This window comes from Phaethon lepturus, unplaced genomic scaffold (assembly GCF_000687285.1).
Source record: "Phaethon lepturus isolate BGI_N335 unplaced genomic scaffold, ASM68728v1 scaffold20500, whole genome shotgun sequence".
In the NCBI taxonomy this organism is placed as follows: Eukaryota; Metazoa; Chordata; class Aves; order Phaethontiformes; family Phaethontidae; genus Phaethon; species Phaethon lepturus.
The window spans coordinates 9,717-20,807 of record NW_010514272.1 but is presented as its reverse complement, the minus strand read 5'-3'; the positions used below and the strand labels follow the sequence as shown (position 1 = coordinate 20,807).

General features: G+C 38.5%; 1 protein-coding gene across 1 annotated transcript; it reads right to left on the bottom strand.

Moving 5' to 3' along the window:
• Nucleotides 1–229: 229 nt before the first annotated feature.
• On the bottom strand, nucleotides 230–6,432 carry RASSF3 (Ras association (RalGDS/AF-6) domain family member 3). Its single transcript, XM_010292525.1, has 4 exons — nucleotides 6,327–6,432; nucleotides 4,477–4,744; nucleotides 3,280–3,395; nucleotides 230–2,906 (listed from the first exon to the last, which is right to left on the bottom strand). The coding sequence occupies exons 1-4, from the start codon at nucleotides 6,333–6,335 to the stop codon at nucleotides 2,757–2,759; spliced, it is 543 nt and encodes a 180-aa protein (XP_010290827.1). The 5' UTR covers nucleotides 6,336–6,432; the 3' UTR covers nucleotides 230–2,756.
• Nucleotides 6,433–11,091: the final 4,659 nt, after the last annotated feature.

The window sequence follows — 11,091 nt, the reverse complement described above, 5'->3', positions numbered from 1 at the left end:
TGCCAACTTCAACTTTAATAATGGAACCATCACTTTTTTGCCATTTCAGCAATAACTTTAAGGGGAATAAAAACTTCCCTACAAAAATAAAACTAAGCTTGTCAAAATTATAAATAGTTTAAATGTTTGTTTTTAAAGACATACAATTTAATGTTTCCCTGCACTCCCCTTTCCCCCCGCTCATATCATTTAATTATTCTGGTACCATCATATAATGAAATGAAAACAGTTTTGCAACAAAAGCTTTGACAGTTCAATTTGATACTAAAATTAATTTAAAAAAAGATAACAACTGACTAGGCATGACCATTTCTTTTAAATTAAAGCTGTTGTAATTGCCAGTGTGTAAAAAAAAAAAAAGAAAAAAATTAACCCCGCACACGACATCTTAACAATAATTAACTGTGGACTAAGACAAAATTAAAATAGAGGTTTATCTTGGTCCCCCACCCCCTTCACCCCAAATCAAGACTCATAGTGCATACAACACTGATTGAGGTTTTTGGCTAAAGTAAATGTAGATGCGCCTACTTAAAAGACTGATAGTTTAGTTCAAGTAAAAACAAAATTCACATACTTTTATACTCCACTTTAGACTCAAACAGTGTTTAAATCTGAGCAACAAATGGTTCAATATTGACAGCGATTATGTAATGATTACATAGTTATGGGCAGATACATAAATTAAGTAGATGTTAACAGACTATCCACCGACATGCTGCTGCATTCATAGAAAAACAAATTGTAACAAAACATAAAAGCATCCCTGAACCATTATAAAGTGTCTCACTTGAGGATAATGTTACTAACTCACACATGCACTACAATGTTACATGTGAAATTAAAGAACAAACAAGATATGCCTTATATATACTTTATAGTTAGTCCTACTCTTAATTTCTCTTAACACTTTAAAACACTATGATTGTCTCATTAAGTTTGCAAATTCTTTTTACCAAATAAACCACCTGTGAATAGTTTAAAAAAAAAAAAAAGTCCTACCAAGGAAAGGAAACAAAGGCACAATTACATCAAATTAAGGAGAAGAACAGAAGCATCTTGGAGTTTCACACAGTATCCATTAGATGTCACCAAAGTTTTAAGAATTCCTTGGGAATTTAAAACGAGCACCCTAAGAGTGGGGGGAAAAACGCCCCACCAACCTCTGCTGCTCTTATATCCTTAGCACTCCTCCTCCCCCCCCCCCAGTATAGAACTCATTTCCTCTCTGGCATGATAATGACTAAAGTATCAGTTACTCAAATCTGCCTCATGCTTCTATTGCACACCCACTTCTTTGGTTTCTTTTGAACGTGCTTTTTTAGATAAATAACTCTGAAAGAACAACAAATTATATTTACAGTAAAGTAAAAAGTTTTCTTGCTACATTTTTCCTACTTTTAAATCAAGTAAATCAGCAGTCTGCAGAATTTGGTAATCAGTTTTTCAATTAAGAACTTAAAAACCGTAAGGAAAAAAACTTCTGAATTACTGAAAGCAAGAGCTACTAAGCTCAGTCACCAACACAGCCAATAAACTTTAATCTTCTGCTAAGCTGGAAACATGAATAAGAAATTCTACATTCTTTGCCTGACTGAGCCTTTAACAAACAAAGAAGCAGAGGAAGCTATTTTTGTCTTTCAGATATGGTAATTCAAAATTATCCAGCCTAAAAATGGATCGCTGAGCCAGAGGAAAGATCTGACTTACAATAAAGACCAAATGCATCTGTAGTTTATAGCTTATATCTAAACACTCACTAGATGGGCATTTCTCACAGAGTTATCTGAGACATTGTCCACTTCTCAGAATTCAAGTAAGCAGCCACCTTTTAGCTTTGCTGCACTTTTCAAACCCCCGTTACACATTTATGGAACCAGCTTCTCCAGTAATGACTTGCATGTGCAGCTCCTTTTCCATTCTTATTTAGCTGTTGCCTCTCATTCTTTCCCATTATTTCTATTATCTTTATTTCTTTTCCAGTGTGGATTTATGCAGTTAAAAAAAACATAAAACTTATTCACAATATTATAACATCCTAAAGCTTTAATCTTGTAGAATTACTATTTCAACTTTCCTCTGTATAAATACTATTTCCATTTAAAACCAGTCCTCCTCTGCCAGCTGTTCAGTTCTCCTTCCTCAACTCTTACCTTCTTTTCAACTTTCTCTCTACCTTCCCCAGAAAGGCCGCTTTAAAGCCTTCCACAAATTTCACAGACCAAACCACAAGATCTCATATGCCTTCCCATCTACAACAGGTCTCTCACAAATCATACAGTAACTATTTGAAAACAGAAAGGTAGTGCAAATCAATTTAATCTCAAAGATAGTGCTCCAACTAATTCTTGTCCAGACAGTTTTACTCATTTTTTTAACCCATTAATTTGCACATCCTTACTTGTAAAGCTACCATTAAAGCAAAGAAGAAAAAAAATAAAGTCTTATTTCATAGCATTCTATAAAATTGATTACAGTTTCACAGCTTGCACCAAGGTAACTTGGAAAACTCTCTAGGCACACAGAGGGTTGCAAACTGATGTACAAACATGCAGAATCCCTTACTTGTGGGTGCAAGATGCTAAGTGACCTGGCTTATGGAACTAAGTCTATAGCAAAATTCAGGTACCTTGGCATCACAAAACAGTCTTCTGAATAAAGAAAACTACTCTCTGCTGCTCTTTGTACATTGGGTTTGGCATGCTATACTGACATTTGGTAGCGTGCGTTTTTCCTGAGTGTCCTTTGGCCCCCTTTTAACCAGGTTTCCACACCCCACCAAGGGCTTCTTCAAGTTTGTCTCTGTAAGCTGCGTAACGCTTCTTTAAGATTTGCAGTTGCTCATTTTCCTCTTTGTCCAGTATACGCAAGAAGTTTTGCAGTTCAGGAATACTAAAAGCTTCCCACTGCGAAGAAAAAAAGATAAAAGGATGCGTGAGATGAACAGAAAATACACGAATAATTTATATATACAGTATTTTCAAACAAAACCTCAGACACTCAAAACAATTTCAAACTGAAACAGTATCAGGGACCCTCCTTGCAAATCTTAGGGATCTGAAAACACTTCGCTCTTTTAAAATGTTTTTTGTTCTGCAAGTAACAACAGGTCAGTCTGACCGCAAATGAAACATTGACAAAAGGCACAAAGTAAATGTTACAAGAAAAAAAAAAAATCAGCTTCCAAAAAATGGATCGTCTTGTCAACGCGGATCAAACAGAAGCCCACTCATCCATGAAGTTAAAAAAACACACAAAACCAGCATGAGTGTAACGTACCATGACTTCTCCAGTTTCATGCTCACGTAGAACAAAACTGAGCATTTCTGTTCTGGGGCCTGCCACCAAACGCAGGTAGAGGGGGTGTTCTCTGTCTGACAGCTTGCATGTATAAACTGCAGGAGAAGAAAACCACAGTAATTATCATCTTTACTAATGATGTTTCAAATGCTTTGAATAATTGACACTAGCTAATGTTGGAAAATTTCAGAGATTTGCATGTGCAGCCACAAAATTTACACATTCTACATACTGTCTATGTATTAGTCTATACACTGGTTCTGAGCAAATGAGTTTTAGGGAGAAGTTGAGCAGATGACTTGATGGTAACAGTGCAACACTACATTCACATAGGAATGAAATGGCCTCTAGGCAACACAGTACACCATCTGAATACATGCAGGAGAAAAAACACAAAAAATAAAATACAACACAGATCTGTTGCTATTAACTAAGCATTTAAGACATCAGAGCTGTGGTATCACCATTCTGATACCTTTTCCGCTTAAAATCTCATACACAAAGTCTAAAAGACAACTCCGCCTGCCTGACACGGTTGGTGTGACTGACAGCCAGAACCATCTCAACTCCTGAAACTGCTCTCAATGTCCATGGAAGAAGACGGATTCTGAGTGCAAGAACACAACGTTGGCAAAATGTACTTTTTACCAAAAACACCTTTTGCATATTCTGGTATTTCCAAACACAATATACAGCAAACTTCTAACAGCCATTGCACTGAGAGAGCCATGTGAACACGTGCACATGCCTATGATGCTCATCACCTCAAGAGCTGTCTGCCAATGCAGGGACTTCAGGTATCCACAGACACCAAAGTTTCTCTTTTTAAAAAAATCTGTAATTTAATCTCAAAAATCTGCAGTATATCAGGCTAGCAGAAATTTAGAGCCTGACAAGGGGGCATATTAAATAAAACATAACAGACTGCAAGGCACACGAGATCTGCATAGATGGTTTAGGAAGTTACTTTGTCTTTTGTGAATTATCCTGAAATATCTTCAGATCATTTACTCTCTTACACATGCTACTTTTCACAAAGAAAAAAAGACAAGAGCAAGCAAGACTGTCACCTCCATTTATCTGAGTTGTTCCATCCTGCTTATTTCAAATGTTCTCATAGCACGACTCCCTCCCCAAACCCCTTCACTACCAAAATGCCACAAGCCTAACTTATACCTTGGTCTTCCTTGTGACAGCGTTTATAAAGTGCAAACTTCGCAGGATTGTCAGCCACAAAAAACTTTTTGAGCAAGGCCTCAATAACTTCACGAACAGTGTTGGTGCTGCTGATGTGAAGGGTATTCACGCAGCCGTCAGGCAAGTAAAAAGCCGTTTCGTTATTGCTGTGAGCACACCTCCCCTGGCTCTGGGAAGACTGCACAGTGATCGGTCTGCATAGTTCCATCTGAACTTTGATGAAGCCAGTGTAAATCCCATTCGCGTTCTGCAACAGGAGGAAAGTATCAAACTGTTAAAACCAGCAATGACAAATTGTGACGTATTAGTGGATGTAGATTATGTAATTATGTAGATTAAAATGGTCACAGACTAGATATTAGGAAAAATTTCTTTACAGAGAGAGCGGTCAAGCATTGGAACAGGCTGCCCAGGGAGGTGGTAGAGTCACCATCTCTGGAAGTGTTCAAAAAACGTGTGGACGTGGCACTTCGGGACATGGTTTAGTGGGCATGGTGGTGTTGGGTTGATGGTTGGACTCGATGGTCTTAATGGTCTTTTCCAACCTTAATGATTCTGTGATTCTGTAGTGAACACAATTGAAATGCCACGGTAATACGTGGCATCTCGTAGGAAAGATATTGTTTCAATAATTCAGACATTTATTCTCTCTGGTATTTCTGCTGAATATTAATTTTTTTCTTAATAATAACTATTGAATTTGAAGAGCATTAGGATCTCATCAAGCAAAAGGTACTACAAACTAGTGATAAGTTTTCACACTAGCAGAGAACTATGTTGTGAAAAAGACCGCTGACATGCATCTTTAACAGCAGATTTTATGCAAAAATGCAGAAATTATCTCCCACATTTTAGCTGTCCTCGTCAAATTAGTCTAAGGCATTTAGATGCTAAAATGCTGTTGCAATTAAAAAAAGAACCAAAATAAAAGCCAATCTGATCAACATTTCAAATTATTTATTCCAGTTGCTTCCGAAAAGACAAAACAGGAAAATTGATCAAACCTTACTAAGCTAGAAAACTTTAGGCAATCTGATTGCAGGCATAGTAAGTCCTGATCCATATACAAACACATAACAAAAATCTTTTTAGTACATAGTCATACTTAAATGGTTTAGGATATAATGGAATCTCAAAAATTGTACATACTATACACCCACAGGAATACGTAACGTATCAGAAAAAAAATGGACGATGCAACAGCTGAGTAACAGCTTGCTAGGCAGATAGATGCGAATTTTATTAGTATGGCCTGCAGTGGGCTTGACTGAGCCTTAGTCCTGGTCCACAATCCTTGGAAATGAAAAATCCATAGGCATTCCATTATCTGTATTGTCTGTATTATGGGGGGGGAGGGAAGGAAGTCTCCTTGTGCTGAAAACCCGTATGACTACAAATTAAGCTTGCTATAATAAATATTGCATGTTTTCAACTTTTCTCATTGGTTGAGCACCTTTATCAGAGAAATACCTGACAAGAATTCATCTACACAAACAGGGTAAAAGTATCTTCATGTTTACCAGCTGAGGGTTTTCATCTGACACATTTCCATCTTAGTGTCACCTGAGAATTTATCTTAAACACACTTCAAATTACCTTTTTTTTCTTCCTACATTTTGTTTCAATTCATATAAAGAGAGGTACATGGATAAAAACATTTCAGGCATGAGATCTAATTTTCACATCTAAGAAAGAGCCTCTTACAAAGCCATTAAAACAGAGACAGTTTCACACATAAGATGCTGAGAATAAAATGATTCATAATGCACTACAAAGTTACAGTTCAATTGCTCCTATTAAAAATTACAGGAGTCTTATGCAAAACTTACCAAGGTCATCTTTAATTTATCAGTGACAGATGAATTATAGCTTTGTATCTTCTCTTTAACTTCTTCTTTACTGAGATAAACATGAGGTTCTCTCTCCTTCTGAACATCCTTCAACAACAACAGACAGCAGTTTTAGAAAACAAAATAAAAACCAATTCTTTTATGACTTTGGATATGAGCATTCTTAGTCCAAACAGTAATTATTCCACAGAAGCTCAACATACAGCAATTAGCTGTACAGCAATAGAAAGGATTAACAAGCTAGGCATGTCAAACAGAATACTTGAACTGAATGGAGACAGTTAAATCAACACACCCAAAGACACTTGTGTCCTTTTTTTGCCAACTGTTTTCATTCTAATATTTGTCAGCAGTACGTAAAACAGCTCAGCTCATTTTATGACTGTATTTGCTCATGTCAGCGCTATGCAATATTGTTAAGAACACAGTTGCAATTTTTACGCAGTATTACTAAAGGCACAAATATGAAAATAGCAGCACATACTAACAAGTAACACCAGCAATCCCCGCGTGTGCCAACAACGTAAGAGCATCCCCACATTCCAACGTGACAGACAGCATGTTATGCACAGGGTCACTGACTACTACGTGAACCACCACAATTAACTCTCGAGCTATACAACATTAGACCAAAATAATGTTTTTTCCATGGGGAAGACCGTATTAGATTTTTCAACTGCTGCTTTTACAAGCTTGCTACAGATTTTACATACAACAGTAAAACCAGTCCCTGGAGTTGGATTTTACCCAAACAAACATTTGTTCCCAATCCATATTCCTGCAGCAAACTAGCGTTATAAATACACTCCGGTTTCTACCACTGGCGCAAATGCCATATATAGTATGAAAGAGTTTCAGCTCTCAGCTTTAAGGATTTAAGACTTCACTTACAAAGGGAGAAGCTTTGAAGACGCTTGCAGCTTTCAGGGTACCTCTGAACACAGGAATACACATTCATTGTATGGACAAACTGCCAAGTCATAATGTTCCAATCTGCCCTCACAAGCACATCCCAGCGGATCTTATCCTAAGAAAGGATGTTCACTGGGCAGTCCTGTATCACAGTCTTTTGGACACCACTCAGCACACACCTTTGCAGGCACTTCAGTTTGCCAGAAACGACCCCAAAAGTGAGTACATCTGGTATGGAACTGTAAGCTTCCATTTGCCAGAAAGAATCTGCAGAAATTCTTCTGTCTCCTAATTTAAACTAGCTAGTTTTAGCTCTTTTGGGCTTAGTTTTGCTTTTCCTATATGGTATTTTACTAAATGACATGCTGGAGCAGACTTTTTTCCCATAGCTATAAAAAGAAAGGTGTGGTTTGAATGTAGGACTGGAAGCCAGAAACCTTGAATTCTGATCTGGATCAGATACTAATTTCCTGCATAATACAGAGAACGTACCTTTATTTCACAGATCAGGAAACTGAGGCAAAAAAGAAAACCAGTCAAACACAGCTCTCCTATTAGCTCCTTAAGCACAACTCTAAGATTGTTGTTAGATTGGCCCTTGCCAGACCCCACCTAGTCTATTACAAAATACCAAATTACCAAATGTTTTCAGAATCCAAGTCTCCATTCTTGCTAGAGAAATTAAGCTTTCTTGTCCTTCTATTATTCATCTTCCCCCTCCCTCAAACTGCCATCATAATGACAGATACAGCTTCATCTAAACTTCTCACTTCACCTCCCCAGAGGCTCTTACAACTTTGTAGTGTTCTATTCGGGGGAAATGAATAGTTATAAAACAAAGCAGGCAAAGAAAAAAAAGTAGTAATTTTTTTCTCTGAAATCCAAGTAAATGTTATTGCTGTTTTCATGCTTAAAACAAGTATCAAAAGCAACGACCTGTCATCAGAGTCTGGAAATATGGTCACTCTTAAATGTTGACTTCAAATAACCTTGTGGGTGTAGGCTGAGACAACCTTAGCAGTGGATACTGATGGGACAGGGAACAATCTGCAGTCCTCTGGCCATAAAGAGGCCATAAATGCTCTGACTGAGCATTTGCCATCTATATGGCTGATTTCAAGAACACAAGCTTCAACTTGGAATGTTCCTAGTCTGTGTAGCTGCAGACAAGCCCCTTCGCATGGGTATCAGCCAAGACGAGCACATTGTGGAGTTCATACCTCTCCAGTCTGCTAACACTATTGATATTGAACTTCCAATGATGGACACCTCAGTTTTAATATTTATCATTATTCCATTGCTGGTTGTTCAAGGAGGTACCTCTCATCTACCCTGTTGGAGCTGATTGTCACCGTGATTACTGAAGTCATCCACAGCATCTATTATAATCAAGATATTATAAACACTAGCCAGAAAAGAGGAAAACACTCACCACCTTTCTTAGGTGATTGGGTTCTTTCAAATCTCAACCTTTGTTTAAAAAACAACAAAACAAACACAACCAAAAAAAAAAACCACTTACAAAAAAACCCACCCACACAACCCACCAAAACACTTTGCATTAACTTCTGTGCATCTCAAGAGATTTAATTTCACAAGAAGGACTTTTAATAACTGTAGACAACGAAAAGAACCTATTGCCTTTAATGGCATAGGGTAAGTTCACAAGTCTGACAGCTAGGAAAAAACCCGTCTGTATTATTAATTAAAAGAAAAAAAGAGAAAAAGCTTGGTAAACAAATTAGTAAGGATAAACAGACAGCAAGTAACTTTCTCCTATTTTCATATACATTTCTGTTCTCCCAAGAAGTCACATTTTTCTAGCAAAGTGATAGAAATTTGGTTTAGAAAAGACACAACCCCATGAGATCACGCTAGTCCTGCAAACTGCCAAGGAACCAGGCACGATGAGCGAAACCCAAGCACGATGTCTAAGCAAGCCGATTTCCAGTAAGACTCGCTTCGGTGATGCTTTGCAGTCAGGTCTGTAACATGTATTGGAGAATACAGCGTCAACCATTAAAAAGGTTCTTGATAGAGCCACATGTGTTTGCAAGAGCGGGATTGCGGGTGCTGGAACTGGTGTGAACGATGGGAGAGAAAGGGGGGGCTGCATGTGCTGGTGATGAGCTAGAGGTAGCAACTCCATCGTGCTGGTGGTGAGGGGAACAGGGAATCAACTGATGTTCAGAGTAATGCCGGTCTTAGGCAAGGCTCTGCTACAGAGCTGCAGGTCACTGGGCATCACCAGGGGAGTCATCATTCCCTCACTGAGTTAAGACATGATTCCCTGCTTAAACATACCACTGGAATTTACGCCTTCTTGCATCAGCACTAGAGGCCAGGCAATTTTGGCAAAGTTTATTTCAGCACACAGAAAATGTAGAGCCCTATTTATGCAAAAGCTGCGATAACCTCCATCTCTAGCGTACTGCCAACAAATGTAGCTATTTTCTAAATTTATTTTCTAAACACCCAAAGTCTGTGCCACAGCTAATTTTAACAGCATATAGATTATGCAAAACTATAAACTGAATAGAAAAAAAAAGCACTACTGGGATTAAAACATTAAAGAATAGACCCAAAACCATTCAAGAAAAATGCTATACACGATAGACAGAAACACTGTTTACTTCAATCATCATTTTCACTCCAGACACCATCCTCGGTCATCAAGACCCCAAGACAGTGAACTGTGGAAGGTATCTGTCACAGTAAAGGAAATATGACTCAAGGAAACCTAAGCCCAAGATCTTAATGAATGAATCCAGAGATACTCTCCTGCTCCTAAACAAAAGCTCAAAACACTCCAACTGCACACGCATCAGGACATGTTACTTCAACCAAAAAACCAAAAAATCCTCGCTGGCTAGACACCAGTGCCTATAGAAAATCACATTGCTGTCACACAGACTACAGAGACAGTAAATCCCACATGACTGCTGTCAGGAGTAAGCCAAGGAAGGAACACCTCACTGAGTTTATTATGAACAAGAAAGCCTCAGCCCACTATGATTCACTGCTCCCAGCAAGTATCATTAAGTAGCACAACAGATTTGAGGCACCTATGTATTTTAATTTTCCTAATTACACTTAACCAACATGCAAAGAGAAGCTGACAAGATGGTATACAGTTTTTTCCCTCAGCTCTCCTGGAGGCGAACTGCACTCAGTATACAGTGGCACTTAACTTTTGCCATACAGCTTTGTCTAGCCACACCTTAAGTTAAAATAAGTAAGTCTTCTTTGAGCAGCATACTTAGGTGGGTGGAGGAAGACTTGGCAAACTCATTTCCCACAATTCTCTTACTTTCTTCTCTACTTGTCACCTCATAACAGGACCCACTAAAAGGAAAAAGTCCTCTGCTAACTCTGCTTAGGTCCAGCAGATCAAATTCCACGTTGTTATCTCTGTAGGTAAATTTATTACCTGTAGAAGACCTTGACTCATCCAATACAACAGCAGAGTAACAGTAATAATTAACACATCCCTACAGTGCTTTACAATATGCTTGTATCATGTTGCCCTGAAATGGCCACCAAGTAGCTGAAGCCACACCTGCTCAGGGTGGGACTACTGAGAAAGCAAATTAACTTCAACCTCAACTGTTTTAAACAAAGGAGCGAGGCCATTTCGGAGATGAAATTTAGACGTCACAGCCAAGTCTGTCTATCATTGGTTCTTGTGACAGTTCTGCCTGGTCTGGTGAGAGGAGAAGCCAGACTATGTCACCTGGTGGCTCACCCAGCCCAAGACAAAAGCCACTTTTTCCACCGTGGCCCTCCCGCGCCCCCCAGGCATGCTCTGCAACCCCTGGCACAGCTCCTCGGA